At 38.7% G+C, this 23,460-nt stretch overlaps 1 protein-coding gene across 2 annotated transcripts in view; it reads left to right on the top strand.

The window, feature by feature from the left end:
* KCTD16 (potassium channel tetramerization domain containing 16) overlaps nucleotides 1-12,910 on the top strand; it is a 296,508-nt gene extending 283,598 nt beyond the window's left edge. For both annotated transcript variants that reach the window (XM_055141297.1, XM_055141296.1), the window contains exon 3: nucleotides 819-12,910. In XM_055141297.1, the coding sequence (XP_054997272.1) occupies nucleotides 819-1,273 (455 nt within the window). In that variant the 3' untranslated portion in view covers nucleotides 1,274-12,910. The remainder of the gene's footprint in view (nucleotides 1-818) is intronic.
* Nucleotides 12,911-23,460: the final 10,550 nt, after the last annotated feature.

Raw genomic sequence — 23,460 nt, 5'->3', positions numbered from 1 at the left:
ACGCAGTGTTGGAGTTCATAATCTGGACAATAGACAGAGACAGACAACTTGATTTCAATATCATTTAGTGTATCATTTAACTAAAAAGCCAACTGACAGGATGAGCTTTATGTGTGTCTAGATCCAAGGACTAAAAAGTTCTTCTCAGGTGATGGTATTTTACTGTTTTTACATTCTCCCTTGAGCGACTGAGTGGGGTGCAGTGGGCACTTTACTCTGCCCACCGCAGGGAACTTATTGTATACCAGCTGAGATGGATGCATAAGGCAAAACAAGAATGAAAGCAAGGTAGTGAAAAAACCGAGTGATTTTGCTCACTTATGGAATATAAATAGTAAAGCAAGTGAACCACCCTAAGTATATATATATATATATATATATATATATATATATGTATATATAATTTCTCTTTTCACAGATGAGGAAACCAAAACTTTCTAAAACTTAAGGGGTCAACCAGGGTAACAAGTTTAGTAAATAATATTGATGAGTTGTCTTACCCAAGGCCAGCTAATCCCAATGCCCAGGGATTTATGCATTCCACTATGATTATTTTTTCTTATACGGAGTGTCATTATTATCTGCCTCTCCTCAGTAACTTTGACTTCTGACTTTTGTGTTTGTAACGATGTTATGCACCACACCACTTCTTCCAAAAATGTGGCCGTGGACATGAGTGTGTGTGTGTGAGTGTGTGTGTGAGTGTGTGTGTGTGTGTGTGTGAGAGAGAGAGGTGGGGGGGAGACCCTGCTTCTGCTGCTTCTCCACACTAAGCCGGCCAACACTCCTAATCTCTCGGGTCCTTTGCTTCCTTGCAGGTGAGCCTTCTAGGTGGTCATCTTCTCACTGTGATTGCTGCTGCAAGAACGGCAAGGGGGACAAAGAGGGAGAGAGTGGCACGTCTTGCAACGACCTCTCCACCTCCAGCTGTGACAGCCAGTCGGAAGCCAGCTCCCCCCAGGAGACAGTCATCTGTGGGCCGGTGACACGCCAGACCAACATCCAGACTCTCGACCGTCCCATCAAGAAGGGCCCGGTCCAGCTGATCCAGCAGTCGGAGATGCGACGGAAAAGCGATCTGCTCCGGACTCTGACATCCGGCTCCCGGGAGTCGAACGTGAGCAGCAAAAAAAAAGCTGTTAAAGAAAAGCTCTCCATTGAGGAAGAGCTGGAGAAGTGCATCCAGGATTTCCTCAAGATCAAAATCCCAGATCGTTTCCCCGAGAGGAAACACCCTTGGCAGTCTGAACTGTTACGGAAGTATCATCTATAGGAAAGGGCAGGGGTGGGGTGGGAGAAGCGATCAAGCGTGTCACCGTGTAGAAATAAACCTCCTCTAAAGAAATTCGTATTTGAAAACAGGAAAACCAGTAACAGTCCACATGTGTTAGAACACAGTCGCCCGTTGATTTCCTACTGCCTATTTACCTAGTTCACCTTAACATGTGAATCACAGGGTAGATTTCTTTCCAGCTGTGGAAGTATCAGAAAATCTTCATTGTGGTTTTTGGTTGTTACCTGGGTCTAGGAGTCACTGAACCCTAGCGAGAGCCCACTCCCGCCCGTCAGAGTAGCTGAGAGGCCCTGGGAGTTACTTATCCCAAATTGGGTTTTTATTCTCTCATCTTCTACCTCCCTCCTTGGAACAAAAATTACGGTAGAAAGAGATCTGGCCCAATGAAACAGGTCTGGATTTTTAATGTTTTCTTTGCCCTTTTGTTTATAGGATCTGGGGGTGGGAGGGGGAAATGGCAGATTTCTATGACTTTTCACTCAAAATCTATTATGTGCCAGTTTATATGGACGCGTCTATATGCCTGAGTATTTGTGCAACATAAGCACAACACGTATGTATATACACACAGAGCACAGACCTCTGCAGTGAGGCACTCAGGCTCCATGACCCCCTTTGGGACACTTTACACACGGGAGCCTCAGTTTCTTTCTTAAGCCCCTCTGGGTAGACTTCCCAATCTCTCAGCAATCTTTTCTCACTTCAAATAACACCCTCCAACCCCCCACCCCCCGCATCCACAAATTGTCTTATTTCAAAGTAATCATTCCCCACCAAACCCTTCCATTTTAGTGCATTTAAACAATGTGTTTAAACTATAGCCAGAGGTATCCATGAAAATCATCACTAAGTGACCCACATTCAGCCGTCTTCTCCCCAAGCTGAAGTCTTTTCCTTCTCTCGATGTTGTCAGACTTCCTACTGCCCTTAATGGTGTGGCCTTTCCACATATTTCACATTCAGTTTGCTGCATTCCTCTGTAGTTATGGAACTAAGAACCACGCGCTGTACTTGAATAAGGGTCCAGCCCTTTCATTTGTGTGTTTCAAAGGCAATTATATTCTACACACCTCCTGATAATTTCTCGTACTCCTTAAAACTACAGTGCTCCATTGTTTCTTTCCTGTAGCAAGTTGTGTTTGTCTTTGGGATTCTGAGATTTGGCTGTGTCTATACTGGAATTTAACTGTCATATCTGTGATGTCTGTGAACCACCAACTTGATTACTGGAGTTCTTAAGTTAAGGTTTCAGCTTCCACCGCTATCTTTCTTAATTACATCCTTGACCTGTATAGACACAGACAAAAGGAAACTGTTAATAGCCATTCATCCATGTGACTCTGTATTCTATTCATGTACCAGTAGATCTTTATTAGACTTGTGGCAAATGACAATTAAACAACTGATTTTTTATTTTAAACTTTTCTCATGCATTTTAGTGGAAACTGAAAAACTAATTTGTTAATTATTAATTGTGTGCCAAGCATTCATAATTTTTAAAATTATGTGTATGTGTATATGTATCACAGGTAATAAAGGCACTGGATAATAACTGCAGGAGGGAAAAATAATTGACCGATTGCTTCTTTTTGAAATCTTTCATGCAGATTTATGATATAAGAGATTCTGTCTTGATTCCTGCTATTAGTGCCCTTTAGTATATGAATATCTTTCTAGATTTTTGTAATTCATTTCTTCTCACTCGGTGACAGACTATCCAATGTTTTCTTGTCCTGATGGTTCTAATGGAGTTTAAAATTTTACTTATGTGAAAAAGAACGATTTTTGGTAGACCTGAGTTAGCAAAAGAATGACATTGTGTATTTAACTGTCATACTTATATTTTACTATATAGTAAGCATTTACTCAGAGTTATGTTGTAGCTTTATTAAAGTCTACCAATAGGTTTTTATTCCTTTCATTGTATCTTAACATCACACCCAAATAATATTGTTTTAGTAATAGAAGAACCTTACAAAGAATTGAGAATTCATAGGGTAGCAAAAGAGTTAAATTAATGACATAATTTTTGTGGTTCTACTGAAAATGCAACCAAAGAAACAGTGTCTAAATTGGCCAAAATCCTAACTTCCTTACATTTTAGAATTTTAGATTTGACTATGATGGATAAAGATAAGGACCCGCTAATAAGAACTGAACAAATAGTAAGATGTTAGTCAATCAAATATGTTCGCATACTTTCAATAGGAAACTAAACAATGCAGTAAAGAAAAATGTTCAGGGCTGGAGCAATAGCACAGCAGGTAGGGCATTTGCCTTGCATTCGGCCAACCCGGGTTTGATTACCAGCATCCCTTATGGTCCCCTAGCACCGCCAGGAGTAATTCCTGAGTAGAGAGCCAGGAGTAACCCCTGTGTATCACTGGATGTGACCCAAAAAGCAAAATAAAAAAGTTCATGGCATTAATTCTCTGCCTTGTGACCTGATCTGAACAGTGATTCATTTATTTGTTTGTTTGTTTTTAAAAATTAAGGTATTTTTATATTCCCATTTCACAAAACTCATGCTAGAAAAAAAATTAACAACTGTTTTAATCTGAGTCAGTTCTAGGACCAACATTCTTTCCAAATAATCTTAAGAGCTGACACCTTATGATACTCATTTATATGGGTATAGGCATAGAGAGAAAAATATAGACCTGACGGATACAATGTTCAAAGGAAATATCGATTAAAGGGAAAACTTCCATTTTAACGTGAACGGAGTTATCAAGTGACTTCTCCCTGGCTTGAAACATTGGAAATGAGTTCTGGAGAAGTGAGTTGTAAGATTATATGCATTAGTGATCCTGGTAGTCACTGTGAGTTAGGCCTCTTTCCATAAATTTAAAATAGTTTTTAAACCATTTATTTCAATTCTGGAAAGAACTACATCTTTGATTTGCTTTTTAATCATTGGTATGACAAGGATCATGAGTTGTTGATATAAAAAAACAAATTAATCACATCAGATAGGTTAAATGAAAGGAATCCTCTATAGATAGTCCAATATAGGTTGCCTTCTGAGATATCCTGTGATGCTAACACCCAGTAAGCTTGGGGAAGCATTTTGTATAGAAATGTGTGTTTCCTAAAGCCAGAAGTTTCTCCTAACCATTATACAGAGGGAGTGTTCTGTATTCAGCAGGATAATTAAAAAAAAAATCACTGGGGTAGTATGCTCTTACTCTCACTACCAAGGAAAAAAAAAATTGAGATGTGGGCATACAGTAACAGGTGAAGTGGCTTCTAAAATACATGGTGATGTTATTCTTTGTGATTGTAGGCCTAGCAATCTTACTGGAAATGCATGCATGGTGAATTACAATAAAAGGGGAGCAATGCATAAATCGTATGTGTTCCCTTTGCTCTTTTTTCCTCCAGAGATATGGTTTTTTCCCTTAACTTATTCATGTGGGGGGGTGGAATAACACAGTTATTAAAGGGAACTCACAAGGAAGTTGTACTTTCCAGCTGGCTGTGTTTGATTCAGAGGTACCTTGATCCAAAGGCACACATGTGTGCTGTTCATTCCGAGTTCTTGCTTCTGCTTCTGAATTACTTTTGCTTCTCTAAGTTTTAGATTCTTCTCTGATTATCCTTTATCTGTGCCAAGTAAAACATGCACCAGTGGGAAAAAAAAAGGCATATCTGGTGTTTCACAAAATTCTTTGACACGAGCATCTATAATGAAAGCCAAATTTTAACTCTGTTTCCTTTGCTATAATCTCAACCTTCCAACCCAGAATTTACTGTAGTGAATTAACCCATCACTTTTGATGGCTGGTGTTTCCTGTCATTAGATGCTGTGCTATGGAATTTAACTAACCTTGGTGTTCCAAATGAGCTTTAAAGGAGCTAATAAACCTATTCTGTGAACTTTCTGGGAAAAAATCCTTATCTCTTGTACTTGGCATTAGAATTTATGAAGGACAAATGAAGAGAGTTAGATCCCCCCCACTACTTCTAATGTGTGGGAAATAATTTTTTTTGCCAGTTCTCATGCTGAGTGACAGATTCAGAATTTATTATTTCTCTTTAATATCATGCTATTGTTGGCATCTTGCAACCTTGAAACTTCGCAGCTCCAACTTACTTATTTTTCTCTTCTATTTTCAAAATAACACAGTAGAAAAAGAATAAGAGGGAATATTTTGTATTCTCTGTTAAAATTGTTAGATGCCATTTATATGGACTAAACAATGATTAATAGCTATAGAAAAATTAGATGAAATGAAGCTGATGGAAAAGGCTTGATTTATACTGCCTTCATCATTAGTTGCAGATGAAATGGTTATTATTATCCAAACTAATAGAAGTCTTCAACTTTAAAAATCACAGGCTTTTGATGCAACCACGAAGCTCATTTATTTTCAAATGTCTTTTTTTTTAAAAAAAAATCTGGCCATACACTTTAAAACAGAGATTCTATTCTAGTGACCTCCACTGCAATACTTTTTAACAGTGTCTGTCAATGTTGAACTTGCACAAAAAGTATTTTTGTCTCTTATGAAAGTTTAGATTCCCTATTACCAACTGTGGCCCACGTGACGCCTGAACATTATGAGTAAGAACATTGGTCCATCATGTGGTTGAGCTCAATGGAAAGTAGCCCCAGTAAAAACAAATACACTGCAGATTTCTTTGCCCTCTCCAAAAGTAGCTACAGAAAGCTCCAGCTAGACCAAGAAATCTGCATTTGATGGCTATGATACTTAATGCCTTTGATGGACCTTTCTGGGAGGGGACCGGTTCCTCTAGGACTCTGCAGAGGCCAGCAGATCTCTCACTTCCTGGTGGCACTTCCTCACTTCTCACTTTCTTTCCACTGCAAATAAATTAAAGCATGCATTATTCATTATCTTAAAATAGCCAAAGAAAAATATCTCAGAGCTTGAGCAGTGTAGATTTCCATGATTCCATGGCTCTTTCATCTGCCTGTCACCCGTAAGCTCATCTCCATTGGGTATGTTTATTCTTTTTCTTTTACAAACTGAAAGTCTGAATCAGTATAGTTTGATCCCTGGGTAGAGGGGAGAACATCTCTGAGTGAGATGTGTCCTAATGATACCCAATGAGGAATAAAAGTAATGACCTCTCTCAAGGACACTTATTCATTTCCAGGTTCTTACACGGTTTGAGTCAGAGGAATTTGAAACTGATCCATAATTTAAAGATGTGTTAGGCCCCAACATTGATTTTATTGACTGATTACTAGTTTAGCTGCATTTTACCAATATTATACTGAATTACTGAACTGCATGTTTTTTTCCAGGCTGACTCAATCAGTGTTATGGCATTCTCATTAGCTGAAGATCATAAACCCTAACATTAGCAAAAAACTTCAGGCAAAACTCATGAGGGAGAAGAAATGTGAAAATAAGAAGGAGAGAATTCAAAATAGTAGTCAAAGTCCATTAGTATGACATAAAATTCTGAGCTTTCTCATAATTTGGTCAGGGTATTTGGCCATGCTATGAGTATTCAGATAGCAAAAAGTAGGGCATTAATAATACAGTGAGGTCTGTTAATAAATGGCAATGTTCATATGATGTTACCACATGCTCCATGAAGATAGAAAAAATGACCAAGTATTATATGTGTCATGAGTATTTGTGAAAATTTAAAGCTAAGGGGAAGTGGAGTAGTTAATAAAAAATATAAACTTGATCACTAATATTGTTTGACTAAGATTTTTACATTTGTTTTATTATAACTGTCATTTTCTGCTCTCCTTTATCATTGCTGCAATGACAACATCTCTCATTTGGCTGGAGTGGTTGCACAACTGACCACCGATTTTTAGAATATGACATTAGATTCATTGCCCCCTTTCTCTTGTTCCTAAATGGGGTTCTTTTACTTCTTCAGCTTCTAATCTTTAAAACATGTTCCTCTTGTTTGGGAAAAAATAATTGCCTTGTTCTTTGGGTAATATCCTAGACTATCATTCATACTTTCTTAGGGTAATAATGAGGGTGTTGGAGAGATAACAGAGTAACTCGTAATATATGGCTGAGCAGATCTGCAACATTCCATATGGTCCCCCAAGCCCTGCCAGGAATGATCCCTGAGCACTAAGCCAGGAGTAAGTGCTGAGCACGTCTAGGTGTGACTCAAAAGCAAACTTAAAATGTCAGATGAAAACAGGGCTCAAAGAGAGTACAGTTGGTAGGATACCTCATTGAATGCTACTGACCTGGGTTTGACCCCCAGCACCACTTACATTACATCAAGTTCCTCCAGGAACTTCCTAAGGACAGAATTGGAAGCAAATTTTGACAGCTTCTATGGTGACCTCTCCACCCCCACCCCCCTCCCTCACCCCCCAAAAATATAGGACAAAGTCAAGTGGAAAATCTATTGTGGCCCATCAACTGCTAAGGTGTTTGTCTTGGAAGAGAGGGTGGGTGGTGATTTTCTAGGAACCAGACACCTTAAAAGCACTTAACAAACCAACCAGAGAATTTAGTGAGTCTCTTCTTTCCAGCAACCTCTTCCATCTTGTCAGTTTATTCTTAGAATTGACCTTTTGCTAATTTACCTGCATTTGCACAGCAAAAAATCAACATAACTTCAGACTCTTCTTGCTGACGTTAGCTCCATGTATTATAAATGGAAACATGATTAATGACCAACAAAGTAGTGGAGAAAAGTCTTATCATTGGGCCACTGTGTGAATATGTGGTGGTATGTATATGGCATGTACATATACGTGTGCTAGTTTTGGGTAGTGGTGAGTTAACTGTGTTCATGATGAGGTTTGTCATTGCAAGGCTTATATAAATTCTTTGATTATACATTTCAACTACTTTTATTTCTGCACCATTTCCTGTGTGTGCCATCCTTGAGAATGCTGTACAAGACTGGCCTCCGGGTGTAAAATTTAAAATTACAGATTTCTGGTAAAATAAATATTATCTTGCTTTCTTTCCTGTAGTTAGCAGTGGTTGAGTCAAAACAAGAAAGAAAAAAAAGAAGTAAAAAAAGAAACAGAAAGCAAAAGATTGGCTAAGACCTAGCATATATTTAGTATTCACATTATTATTAGTTGTCACCAGGGGTCAAGTGGTTTATCCTTGTCTAGTGAGAGAGAAACAAATTCAGGAAACACTGTTCTCTAATTTATGGCCTATGTGCATTTAAAACAGTGGTTCTCAGACAGGAGGAATTTTGAGTCTCAGAAGAGTTTTGACAATGCCTGGAAAACTCTTAAGTCATCATGACTAAAGAGGCGCCATTGTCACCAGGAAAGCTGCTAAACACCCCACAATGTACAGGACAGCTCCCCAACAGAAATTATCTGGGAAGAAATGTTACATGCATTAAGGTTGAAAAACAGTTTGGCTTTAATTTTCCAAGGCATCATGATATCTCAGATGAGACAGAATAAAAGAAAAATACTTAGTACCACCTCAAGGGCCAGAGCAATAGTACAGGGTATTTGCCTTGCAGGCAGTTGATTGGTGTTCAATCCCCGACATCCCACATGGTCCTTCAAGCACTGTCAGGAGTAATTCCCGAGTGCAGAGCCAGGAGTAACCCCTGAGCATCACTGGGTGTGACCCCAAAAGACAAAAAGAAAATAAGTACCACCTCAAATCTGTACAGTTTTTCTAAAAATTAGATAAAACCATCTCTTTACACAATTGTGTTTGCTGAGATTGAGAGAGAGAGAGAAATGTTATCTTTTTCATCATGTTTTTCATCAGGGGAAAGAGCTGTGATCTAAATATATGTATTCTACTTTGCTCTCTTTATGCCTTGGAAAAATGAAATTTTATTAAAGGAATTACAGGCATCAACCTTATAAAAGTTAAGGGGTTAAGGTTTCTTTGTAAAGAACTTTGGGTATGTTTTAAGACTACATGCCCCTATTAAGACTGTTTTTAAAACTGATTCAGAGTAAGCAGCTAGGGCTTCTCAGAAACAAAATAATAATTGCTCACTGTGTACTTTACTCCTTTTCAATTGAATATACCCTCTCTGAAGATGGAACTTAGATCTTGGAATATTCGCAGACTCATGTGGGTGGTCCTCATGTTCTTGCTTTCAAAGTTGTGATAGTTTTAAAGCACAAGTCCTGGCTATTGAGTCATATTATTTAGTTTGTATAAGTGCAAATTAAATTGTCATTTAATTTGTATAGATTTGTATACAAGATAAAGGAAAAGTAGGTCTGGGTGGTTTGTTTTGCCAACCATGTAGTCATTTATGGCACAAGTCCTAACAAGGTCCAATTCAGTAGAGTAGTTATCTGTTAAATCAGTGATAGCTGATACAATCCAAAAGGGTTAGAGAACTAGAGAACTTCCATTAAGGGAGTTTGTCATCGCCAACCATTTGCTGTGCTATTTACAGATTACCATGGAAAATTTCTGGAAGGAAAATAGAAGTGTGTTTGCGTATCTGTGTGTGTGTGTGTGTGTGTGCATACGTGTGTATTTTTACCTGTGCTTGTGTGACCATGTCTGTTATTTTCACCTTTTAAATTTTTGAACAATGTTGCTTTTGCTCAAGATAACATCAGAAAGATAAAAATCATTGATTGTGCCCAAAATCTTATTATTGCTCCAAGCTGGAACAAAAGAGGCAGCTACAGAAAAGAAACTGCCCTGAAGGGTATGTGTGTGTGAGGATGGTATATACTGTGGATTATGTACGTGTGTTTATGTATAAAATTTAGAGTATATATGTATATATGTATGTATATAAATCTAGAGGAATATATATCTAAGTCTATACATATATACACAAATTATGAGAAATTTTATAATTTCATAGTTTGAAACTTTCAAATGTTGATTTTAAGAGATATTATTATTATTTGGTTTTAGTAAAGTACAGTTCTGTAGAATAAAAATATATGTCTGATTTCTTAATTTCAGTTGCAAAATATCAGAACTATACAGTAAAATATAGTTTTGATTACTAACATTTTTTACTGTGAATGTATATATTTATTTATGGTGCAAAGAATATGATTAGGATATCTAGATTTAATTTCTATAGATATAAAACCAAGCAAAATTGCATTTAACTAAAAGCTAATGTTGAAAAGCTGACTATTATTTGGACTATTTGTTGTTATTTTCACTTTATATTTTCAAAAACTTTTATTTGATAAAACAAAAACCACCAAGTGAACATGATGATATTTAGGAAGAGTCAGAAAATGTAAGTTTATGATAATACATAGCTAAAAGCTACCATGAAAAGGGTACTTCACTTATCTATCAGTTAGTTTCCTACCTCTTCATTTATTTGACTTCAATATTTATCAGAGATCTTTTGCAGGTGGAACTAATTACCTGTTTATTATTTTAAAGCTGCATTAAATAACTTATACATACTGTAAATATATACAAAAGCTCAAGGGCACATTATTATAACAACCACTTTCTAGTCTCTAGCAAATAACCCCTTACTTCTGTTTATACAGATACCAAAATTGTTGATCAAAGAATAAGCAGCATAAAGTGAAATGAAAGCAAATGTTACCTATCTGCTTTGGCATCCTATAGGTATACTGCCCAAATTAGTTAAGACTAAGTATTTGTAACGATACACAAAGTTATATTTTCATTCATTGTCATGTCATGTGCTTTGTGTATTTTGGAGAATGTGAAATGTTTTCAATTGACCTATGCAAACAGAGATTTCCCTGATACTCCTTGGGATCAGTTTGTATGCACTCAAGTCCCTTCCCTTCCCTCACCCACCCAAGGCTAAGCTGATTCCTTCTCCCTGGGGGCGGGGTGTCAGCTTTTCACACACAATCAGAAGCATTTGCAAACTCATCAAGCACATCCATTCAGTTTTTCTGTAGGCTCCCTGCAGATGTGGTCTTAAAAACATATGAAAGAAAATAAATTTTATAGCAATTTACTGTGAAATAAAGAATATTTTAGAACACTAGAAATAGTTTTTTTTTTCTTCAAAATATGGAGCAGTGAAGGGATAGTGGTATTTAAATCAACTGTGGTTTTAAGTTCGTTTTTTAAATTCATTTCCATATTTTAAATTCCAACGAGTACAGAAGCAGGAACATTTTATTAAAAGCATTATTCTTGGTTTAGTGTATGCTTGTAAATTGGGGAAGAGAGAAATGAGAGTTCCCTAACTCTGCATATACAGTTTCTGATCTAAGGAAATAGGCAACTGTATGAATTAAAACACAGACATAGGAGGCTACATTTCAGAACCCCATTGAAAGCTGATGGTGGCATCTCCTCTATGTGGATCACCACTTATACTAGTGATGGCATCCTTGTTTTTTTTTTTTTTCCCTTCTAGGACCATAGTCTGTAAAATTAAGAATCTTTGTCTGAAGGAATTAAATAAATGATCAAAGTTGAAGTTCCATCTGCCTCATTTTTCAGAACCAGCAGATCTCTGGGTAGAAATGAACAAAAATATTTGTTAAAATTCTGTAGACATGCTTTGACTGTATTGTTGCCGCTCTGGATAGATACTTTTAAAGCCTCCAGTTAATATGTTACCTAGAGCTCTCCAAATACAGTTTGCCAGGCTCTTATGTCTCTGATGATTTGAACGTGATGCCACCATGAACAGTCTGAATTTTACTGGTACTAACACCGAGTGGTGATCTATTGGGGCCTTGCTCATGTGACTGTTCCCTGACCTCATTCAAGTTCCTGATGACTTGGGTCAGTTTCTTGCACATTGATGTATGCCAAGCGACATCCACTGAAATTACCTCTGCTCCTTTCCAGTGCAGTTTGCTTGTATATAAGTGTAATGTCAAATTGTTTACAGGTTCTTTCTGTGTGTAATTGTGGCAGCAGATTTAGCTCAAACTTAAAGGAATCTGTTTACTGAATGGTGTTAAAATGAATGTGCTTATTACAGTATAAACATCATTAATTATGAACTCACCTGAATGCATGTCTACATGTTGTCAAATTCCCAGCCACTTGGTTATTCAGAAAAAAGTCTGCAGTAGTCTGTGAATAGAAAATATACATAAACTACCGTGACTGTAATAACTCAATAACTGTTTTTACCTTGGTATGTAACACTGTAGATTTTAGCCTGCTGTATTTCTTTTTTTCTTACTTATTTATTTTTGTGAGAGAAACATGATAAAAGACAATGAATAACTGTCTCAATGGAATTGCACACCATATTGGCCTCCATTGGTTCACCCAAAAGGCAATTGCCGATTGATGGAACAATGGTCCTGAGCAACATATATATATACATACACACCTATGTATGAGATATTTACATTGCTAATCACAACCATTTATTCTCACTGCCAATGCAAACAAAACCACTTTTTTCTTTGGAATTATTGATGGATATAAAACACTAATTTGTTATTAACTGCTTTCATATTCTGTTTAGTTTGTATAGTATGGTAAATGATACAGGTGCAGTATCAGTATTGTAAAATTGTGTGGTGAAAACTACAAAAGTAATTCTGTGGATATATTTTAAAAGGCAGACCAGAAACTATATTTCAGATTCTTGTGTGAATATAATTACAGAAATAGGTAACTATTTTTATGTGTTTCCATAAATGACTCCATTTCATATGCATTGTAATTTAGCACCAATCATAATAAATCATTTGGTAACATTTAGTTGTTATATATGTATCTATTTTCAGTTTATATTAGAGACCGATGATTCAACATTATTTCATGCTAACTCAGAATTTTAAAGAGATGATAATTACCATTGCAATTAGTTTATCTCTAATTTGTTATGGCAGCTTTCTAGAATGTTGTACAAAAAAGGGGCGGGGTTTAATAATTTGCTTATTTAAAATTCTCAGAGCACAATCACTCAAGGCTGCCTCTGTCTCTTTGATTGGGTGATTTTACACTATTTGTCAAGCTACATTAGACATTGGTTTCCTAATCTGTAAATGGGGATAAAAATAATAGGTATCACAGTTCCTGTGAAAATTGAGTTAGATAATCCGAGTAAAACATTTTACACAGTATCTATTATGTAAAATAAGTCCTTATTAATCCATGTCCATTCCTATTACTGTTACCCCAATGTAAGTTTTTAATCAATATTTTCTCATTGTATTGATAAAATAATTGAATTTTTGTTTGAAACATGTAGATTTAAGATATACAGTATAATTTTGCATCTTGTACATATGATATTATGATCATCAAAAGCCTAGTTTTCACAATGTAAGTAAATTTTAAAGAGAAGTTTATCTTCAACACTTTGAATACTTGAATACATTTCCTCTGTTTCCCCTTTATCTTTTCAAGGAATTGCCTATAGAACTAAGTAAAGTACTTATTATATTTTTAATCATGCGATTACCCAGAGGGGGAAAAATGTATTTCACAGTTGGCAAGAGTTTGAGAAATAATTTAGGCTTTCTGATGCTGTAAAAGTTTAGTCATCAGAACATGTGTCCCATGACATAGACTGGGAAAACCCAGGGAATCAAATGATACTCAATTTTGGAAATCCAGCATTTTTGTATGTCGTACCAAGTCATTTTTAAATGCTGGTGAATATCACTGGTGGTTCACACTTGAATGTGATTTAATTAACACAAATTACAGTGCTGGCATCAGCATGTCAAAATCCTGGAGACTTTACAGTAAACGTTTTTTAAAACTTTATTTAACCCAAAATATTCCAAACTTCTCTCACCAAGGACGTTTTTAGTTTTGTTCCCCTCCCCTCTTCTTTGTTTGATCACACCTGGCAGTCCTCAGGGATTTCTCCTGGCTTTGCGCTCAGCTCTTGGTGATGCTCCAGGGACCATATGGGAGGTTGGGGATGGAGCCCTAGCTGGTCACCACTCGAAGCAAGTGTCCTACCCACTGTGCTTCCACTCCAATCTCAAAGACTGCTTTTCAGGTTTGAGGTAGATATTTTGGGAAATGCTTACTTAGTCCCATCTCCTCTTGGTACAGGAGGGAAAACCAAACCCCAAAGCAGGAAAGGAGCCTTGGTAATCCTAGATCTAGAACACCATTAGGACACCAGGCTAACCTACTTCCTCTTGATCGCTTTCATGTAGTACTGCACTGTAGCACTGTCTTTTCGTTGTTCATCGATTTGCTCGAGCGGGCACCAGTAACGTTTCCATTGTGAGACTTATTAGTGTTTGGGGCATATCGAATATGCCATGGGTAGCTTGCCAGGCTCTGCTGTGCCGGCCGGATACTCTTGGTAGCTTTCCGGGCTCTCCAAGAAGGATGGAGGAATCGAACCTGGGTTGGCCTCTGGCAAGGCAAACACCCTACCCGCTGTGCTATCGCTCCAGTCCACACTTTCATGTAAATAACTGAAAATTGTAATGCCATCATTCTGAAAAACTATTCTAATTTGTAATAATCCTCCAGTATAGTCTCAAAGAGTCCATAAGTTTTTTTAGGCCAAGAAAAAGAAGGCAAAGATCCACACACAGAACTATTTCCTCACACCCTTGCCCTTCAACATTGCTCAGAGCAGAAGGGCCTACGTGCGCCTGGTCCTGCTATCATCAGAGACTCGCTCCTATTCCAGAGTCTAGATCATCCTGGCTCAGGGGTGGAGCACTTTGTACTTTGCTCTGAAAAACTTTGAAATCTTCTTGTTGAGAGATTTTGGAAGTCAGCAGACTTGAAAATTCCAGAAATGGCTAAAGGAGAACCAAAACTTCATGGAACACACACCATGGGGAAAGGCTTTGTCTGCTTCCAACCCATGAAAGGATCAAATCAGAGGATTTGATCAAGTCAGTCATCTGCCAGGGACAGGCGCTAGCTTTACAGAATTAACAATAGCAAGAATTTGTCACCATATGTTTGCCTCATACAAAGAGCAGTTGGACTCCACACTTCAAAGGTCCGAGAACACTCCCCGTAGCCTCTCTGAAGAGGGTAGTGAGACAGGAGGTTACTTTCTCTAGTTACCTCATAGCTACGTAGCAATGCATATCTCTGTGTAAAGTAGGCATGGGGAATTCAACCTGGGATGCACGGATGGAAGAGTGTGAGAAAGATTCCCTCTGGGTTGTTAGGAGACACTTGGGTCTCCCATTCGTCTCTACATTACAGTCATAAGGATCCAGAGACTCCCGCAGTCTCTGTTCACAAACTCATCCTCTGATAAATTGAGTTGAACTGGCCTTGATCAGAAGGATCATAGCTTTTGAAATGAGGAAAGTGAAATAGGGCAAAACACCACCTTCTCAGAAAATACTTCTCCTCCCCTCTAATTTCAACCCAAAGATAGCGCTATTTTCCAAGACTCCAAAATACGTGGAGTCTTGTCAATCTGGGCGTGTTGGTAGCTGCTCTCAAGACAAGTCACCTCACCAGGAGTGTTTATCTCAGCAGGGGACAGGTGAAAGCTTCTTGCTAGGCAGAAGAGATTCAAAGTCAGCTAGGCTCACCCTGAAAGGCTTAACAATCATATTGTATCCACAGTAAAGACCCAGGAGGGCAGGACTCTGAATTTCAGAGAGCCCTGAGCACGCACCATCAACAATTTTCTTTGTCTCAGCAACTGTGCCATGAAAATACCAGAAAGAAAGTTGGCATCAAACTGTTAAGCCTGTTTTTCTCTCTTCCCTTAAGCTCACCATATCTCCCCCGTATGGGTGTAGGAAAAAATATTTTTCCCTATGTCATTCAAACTTTGTTCTTGTTTTTTGATTTTTATGTTATTATTATTATTATTATTATTATTATTATTTTGCTTTTTGGTTCACACCTGGCAATGCACAGGCATTACTCCTGGCTCTGTACTCAGGAATTACTCCTGGGACCATATTCAAGGGACCATATGCGATGCTGGGAATCAAACCTGAGTCAGCTGAGTGCAAAGCAAATGCCCTACCCGTTGTGCTATTGCTCCAGCCCCCTCCTTCAAACTTCTTGATTGAGAGAGATATTTTCTATAACAGAAAGACAGAGTAGAAGAAACAGAGAGGAAATTTAATAACATACATATTGCCTGTGTGCATAAGACAGACATAAAGAAAGGATGAACATGTCCCAAATTGCTTACGACAAAGGCTGCCGGGTGGTTGGCATGATAGTACAGAAGATTGGGTATCTGCTTTGCATGTGGCCATTTTGGGTTTGATCTTCAGCACCCATATGGTCATCTGTGCCTACCAGGAGTGATTCTTGAGCACAGAGGCAGGAGTAAGTCCTGAGCGCTGCTGGGTGTGCTTCCCCCCCAAAAGAAAAAAATAAATAAAAGGTTACTGGCACAACCAGGAACACTGGTAGGGAGGTGCCTAAGAAAAAGACCCCCTCCACAAGATACATTATCATGTAGGTTGCAATTTATTTTGCTGTCCCTTTTACTGAGAGAGATTTGGTGGCATAACCAGCCCCACTTCCTATTAGTTTGGAAAGAAACTCTGCAGGAAATCAAGATTTCCCATTTCCAATGTAAATGCCTCTTAAAAATGTGCAAATAACATAAACTGAGCTTCCCTAGCTCTTTCTTGGTTGCTTCTTAAAAATGACCAACTTAGGGGCTGGAGTGATAGCACAGCAGGTAGGACGTTTGACTTGCACATGGCCGACCCGGGTTCGGTTCCCAGCATTCCATATGGTTCCCTGAGCACTTCCAGGAGTAATTCCTGAGTGCATGAGCCAGGAGTAACTCCTGTGCATCTCCGGGTGTAACCCAAAAGGCAAAAAAGGAAAACACACACACACAAAAAAAGAATAATTACCATCTCAAAACCGAATAGTATAGCAGTAGGGCACCTGCCTTGCACTTGGCCCACCTGGGTTTGACTCACAGCAGTCAACTCCCCCCCACCCCGCCCGACAGCCTCTCTGGCATGATTCCTAAGCATAGAGCCAGGAGGAAGCCCCTAGCAGCACCAGGTGTGGTCCCCAAACAAACAAACAGAATTAGCAGCTCAAATTATCTTTATGCCAAAAAAGACATATTTTGAGGTAGTAATGTCTGTTACCCCTCCAGGGAAACAAGAAACAAAACACCCCATGTCCCAGGAACACAGCCAGCACATCAAAATTGTGCTGTTCTTCCTCTGCGTTTGAGCCCAGACTCAAGGATGCTGTCCAAACCCGTGTATTCCCTGGTGAATGGGAAGCAATTAAGGATGAAGTCTCCCAGACATGGAATTACTAGCACCCTGACACAAATGAAGCTTTTGTCCCCCAGAATCCCTCCTGGCTTGTCCACTTCTGGATCTCTGTATTTTTTTTAAAAAATTCTGTGTGCTCTTTAGATGTATAACAAAACAAAACAAAACAAAAACATGCTTAATTCAATCATGTTCCTCTAACACTCCTACCTCCACCCACACACATTTCTCAAGGCCTCAATTTCCTCCTCTGAGCAATAAAGAGGACTTTGGAGGGGTGCTTCCAGGCACAATTGTTTTTGGATTTTTCCACATCCATTTCACCTAGGTATGGCTCGTCTCTGTCTTGGTTGGAGTCGTGGATAGAAGCAGCTTTGTCAGGTCTCACAAATTCACAGTCTCAGATCGTCATTGACTGAGTAAAGACAGAACATCTTCAAAGGACAAGGATGAAAGCTGATACAGGTTATGAGAGGATTGAGGGGAGGAAACCCAGGGTTGAAAGAGCTCATGCACCAGGGGTCGGTTACTAGTTCTCTTATGGTGGGTGTGATACAGTCCATTCATTTTTTAAATAAAAAAACGGAATAGCACTCTCATCCCCTTATTCATCAATTTGCTCAAGCGGGCACCAGCAATGCCTCCATTGTGAGACTTGTTACTGGTTTTGGCATATCGAATATGCCACAGGTAGCTTGCCAGGCTCTGCCTGTGGGTGGGATACTCTTGGTAGCTTGCCAGGGATGGAGGAATCGAACCTAGGTCAGCCACATGTAAGGCAAACGCCCTACCCACTATGCTATCACTCCAGTCTTTTTCAAATGTATGAACTTAAATGGTTCCCAGTGTTGTAAGTTCTTACTACCTAAGAAAATGAGATAGCAGAACAAAAATTGTAGAAACAAAATGAAAACAATCAATTCCTGAGTCTGCTGTTCTAAAATGATTGTGAATGGATCTGCCACCTCATGCTTTTCTCTGATTCAGAGCTTCCTAAGGGTTGAAATGGCACCCAGCACCTTTCTTTTATGGTTTCCAGTGCTCCTGAGTATCCCAACTCATTTCTGGCCTTCCCCGACATGGAGTACTTATTTCAGCTAGCCCACTTTCATCATCAACACGGATGTATGTCTAGGAATTAGCAGCGATGGCAAATAGTAACATCATTGGACTTGGAACTAGGAGGGCCACTCCCAAGGGTAGAAAAAGAAAGAAAAAGAAAAGGATATAATAATTTAAAAAAAAAAAACCTTAGGCTTTTTAGAAACAAGGATGGCAGAGGAGCAATGGTACAGCACCTGCCTTGAACTCACTTGAACCAACCTGAGTTGAATTCCCCAGCAGGCTCTCCACACTGCCAGCTGTGTGAAAGAATGAAAAAAAAAAAACCACACAAAACAGAAACAAAAAATAAGAATACAATCATTCCACCTTCTATGCCACCTCATAGGAACAAATCTGAGAGGGTATGAGGAGAAGGAAGGACATTCACATGATGCCTCTGAATCTGAGGAATGAGAGATTTTTTTTCCTCACAGACAGACGTAATCATCATTATCTACTCTTCAGGGAACTGTGACCTGCTCCTCAGTTTCTCTCTTCAAAATGGGATTAAGTGTCACTAACACCTGGTACCTGCATCATCTGCAGTGAGTAAATAATATTTACTTAGATGAATAAATGCATATTCATCTAAGATTTCTAAAACGTGAAGCAAAAGGCCAGAATTTAGAAAGGATTTTGTCCTTTCCATATATGATCTATCCTTTATCCTAATTTTACATAGGGCTGTATAGCTATTAAGGGAGTCCTTGCATTAATATTCAAGAGACTTTGAAGAAATGCTGGAAATCTAACAAAATAAAAGCTAAAAGTCAAAATGTGCTAAGTGCATTTATTTCCTACATAATTTAGTATTCTTTAATTAATAAAAATAAATGTCCATGACAAAAATACACGAGATGTCACCTTCATATTTCAAAGGAAAATATGGTTATGTTTGCCTTATTTCATGCAGATAAAATATTGTTTTCGTTTTAGTCCCAAAATGGTGAAATATCCAAAATATAAGGGGTCACTGAAATATAGAAGATCCAGACCCAGGAAAAAATGTAGATATTCCCATGACCTCATAGCACTGCTAAAGGAAATAGCACTAGTTCTGAACTCTGAGAATACACCATTAAAAAGTCTCTAGAAAAGGAAAGAATGACAATGTGTCTAAGTTATATCCTCCATAGTCAAAGACCTAGCATGCTCCTGTGAACCTGTTGATTCAGTCACACAAAGATCTCCTGTTTAGGTCATTCTCTTTCCCAAATACTTTTGTTTTCTCTTCTTGGTTTTCTTATTGGAATTTTTCTTTAATTTTTATTTTTTACAGACTTACAACGTTTTGTGGTTGTGTTTCAGTCATATAATGCTCGAGTACCCATTCCTCCAACACTTATTGGAATTTTTTTAGAGTAATCCAGAAAAGAACTTAAAATCAGGAAATACATAGGGATCAAGAAGATGTGTAATTTTTGGGGATAAAAAAAAAAGCAGTGTGACGGGGCTGGAGCGATAGCACAGCGGGTAGGGCATTTGCCTTGCATGTGGCCGACCCGGGTTCGAATCACAGAATCCCATATGGTCCCCTGAGCACTGCCAGGAGTAATTCCTGAGTGTAGAAAAAAAAAAGCGGTGTGAGACTAAAGACTAATACCCAGGAACAGTAGAGACACAGGCCAGCAGGATTGGTCCATGGTTGGAAGCCTGCCTCAGGTGCTGGGGAAGAAGGCAGCTGGGATAAAGAAAGAACCACTATAGCAATGACAGTTGGAAATGACCACTCTGGGTAAAGAATTGTGTGCTGAAAGTAGTAAAGGAGCAAGCTTGGTAACCTCTTACTAGTTGTATTGCAAACTGTAATACCCAAAAGGAAAGAGAGAGGGGGTGGCCGGAGGGCAACTGGGGACATTGGTGGTGGGAGATGTACACTAGTGTAGGGATGGGCATTGGAATATTGTGTGACTGAAATCTGAGCATGAGCAACATTGTAATGTGTGGTTTGATTTTTTAAAAAAGAAGATGCATCACACACACACACACTTAGACACACAGATGTGTGCACACACACAAACCATGTACTGCAACTTAGCAGAAAAATGAATGAAATCTTGCCATATGTAACAAAATGGATTACCTTGTGTTGCAATACTAAATGGAATGCATCAACTAGAAAAAGGCAAATGTCTTATGGTTTTAATTATATTTGAAATTTAAACAGCAAAATAAAATCCATAAGTAAGAAGAAAGGGTAGTGAATAATAGAAGAAGAATAGAATAATAATAATAATAGAATGATAGAAGGGTACTGATAATAGAAGAGAGAAGGGGTTGGGGAGTAGTCCTAATGGGTCTAGAGGTACGGCACAAAGATAATTACAGTGTGGTGGTCAGATACAATGACAGGCATTCTAATGTGGATTTGAATGTTATCATCTCAAGAAAATATTTCTGTAGTTTTCTAAGATGAGGATAGAAACTGGGCATTCTACAATGATTGTTGGTAGGTATGCTCAGATGTAGAATTGTTTTGTTGGGCAACTGAAACTAATACATTTTGAGTTAATTGTGCCTTAATAAAAATAAGAGATGATTAGGTAAAGCAATGTGTGAGAGGTGAACTGGTTCCAGTAAAGTCAAGGACCTCCCTCGGTCCTTGATATCTACTATTTGGACAATAAAATGGCATTGCACTTCATGTTTGAGTAAGGAAATGCATCTTCTTCAGTAGAACAAAATTTCTCGTTATTGAAGAAATAAGTCAAAGAGGTGAGCTTATGTTTTGTACTACATGGTCCCCTGAGCACCATTTGGAGTGGCCCCTGCACTGCTGGGTGTGGGCTCAAACCCCAAGTCTTATCTTGTGTAAAGGATCTCAAAGTAAAATGTTTATCAGCTGGCTGGAATATAGGAGGGCAGGCAGGCAGTTTGCCTTAAACACGGCCGAACCGAGTTCAATCTCAGGCATCCCAAAAGGTACCCCAAGCACTGCCAGGAATAATTCCTAAGTGCAGAGCCAGGAGTAACCCTTGAGCATCATCAGACATGGCCCCAAGACAAAAAAATACATATTATCAGCTAAATATAAACTAAAGGAAGAGAATAACTATTAATCTCTACAAACCAACCAATCAGAGTGGTGCCCTTACTGCTATATGCAGACAAGACAGTTGTTCCTTTCAAGAGGAGCCGATGACAGTGAGGGTTCCAGAAGGTCAGTTTCTTCACTGATGGTCAAGCAAAATATTCACCTATTTCTTATTTGATAGTCAATCTATTTCAACACTTATTTAATAATGATTCAAAAGTAATGATTTATGTTCTAGAGCACTTAGAAAACAGAAGATGAGATCGATTGCTTTCATCATTTTAAAATATTCCTCTAAACAAGATTTTTTTTTATTTTTTTAGTCTCTTTTTCTCCTACCTCCAAATACAGGCTTTTTGGGCTATTGAGTGTCCCTGTGAAACCTTTCAAAAGCCCAAATGACTTAGAGTGAAGAAACAATTACCATTAATTTATATGGAAAAGGATTTGAGCATTCCCAGATCTAAAATATAACCTAGAACATCATCCCCCAAGCTATGTAGCTCCTAAAATAACATTGGGTCTAGTAAAAAACAAGAACAACCTAATAATACTGAGCAGGACAGGAGTCTGCTGGGTGCATTTGCTGCCTTGGTGCCGCCTGGCTCAGACTGCTGATAAACCAATATCAACACTGTCTTGGTTTTCTGTCTTTTGTCAATATTTCTGATTTCATTAGTGAAAGCGGGAACTTATGTGGGCCTTTCACAAAATCTCAGTGGCCTAACAGGAATTTTCATAAAAAAGAGAATAGCCAGAAGGCAGACCTATTTAAATAAAATCTCGGAAGATCAAAATGTGTGCATGAACAGGGAAAAGACCCCAAAAATCCTAATCACAGACGGATGTTCTTGTCTAGCAATCATTCCAGAAGACAGTTTTTTTGGAAAAAAAAATTAGAGATGGCTCTTAAAATGTTTTTTTTTTAAATTGAATTCTTATTCCATTAACTATTCACACCTCTGTATGTGTTAATTTCAGTGCAATTCCATGACTCAAAGGACCCTGTTGCTTGTTCCTAACACCCCACCCTCAGTAAACACCATCATTTTACCAGAGTCTGGAGTTAGTTTTGTTGGTGTACGTTATAGCCGCCCAATTCTCTTCTGTGCTGGGGGCGTGGGTCTCCTGGTGAGGGTGAGTCCAGCTGGGCTCAGGTCCAGGATGCCCTGCTGCGGGGGAGATGCAGAGCTGGGAGGCATGCTCAGGACTTCTTGCATACCAGGTATGTGCCGCAGCCCCTGGAATACTCTCCTCAGTTCTTGATTGGATTAAAGCAAAACCAATCAGAAACAAAGCAGTTTCTTTATTTCTTTTCTTTTCTTTCTTTTTTTTTTTTTGCTTTTTGGGTCACACCCAGCGATGCTCAGGGGTTACTCCTGGCTTTGCACTCAGGAATTGCTCCTGGCAGTGCTTGGGGGACCATATGGGAGGCCGGGGATCGAACCCGGGTTGGCCGCGTGCAAGGCAAATGCCCTAAGCGCTGTGCTATCGCTCCGGCCCCTCGTTATTTCTTTTCATCTACTTTGTTTTATATAGTTACTGTCTACATATGAGTGAAACTGTTATATTTTATCTCCTTACTCATTTCTCAAATTTCTTCCATTTTGCCCATAAAACATGGTTTGAATTTCTTTTAGTGGCAGAGTGCTATTCCACTGGCTGTGTATGTGTATGTGTGTGTGTGTGTGTTTGTGTGTGTGTGTATTTCTCAAATAAAGTCTCTACCATACTCACCCTGTCTCCAGACTTCTGCTTTCAATCTTGACTGCCTGAGGTCAAGAAACTGCCCAAACGTAGAGTAACCAGGAAAGTGCCTGCCATAGAGGCAGGGGAGTAATGAGGGTGGCGTGGGGGAGGGGAGGGATACAGGGGACTTTGGTGGTGGGAAATGTACATGGTGGAGGGATGGGTGTTTGATCATTGTATGACTGAAACTCCATCATGAAAGCTCTGTAAATG

This window comes from Sorex araneus, chromosome 6 (genome assembly GCF_027595985.1).
Source record: "Sorex araneus isolate mSorAra2 chromosome 6, mSorAra2.pri, whole genome shotgun sequence".
In the NCBI taxonomy this organism is placed as follows: Eukaryota; Metazoa; Chordata; class Mammalia; order Eulipotyphla; family Soricidae; genus Sorex; species Sorex araneus.
The sequence above is the reverse complement of the archived record's forward strand: the minus strand, read 5'-3'. Positions and strand labels throughout refer to the sequence as shown.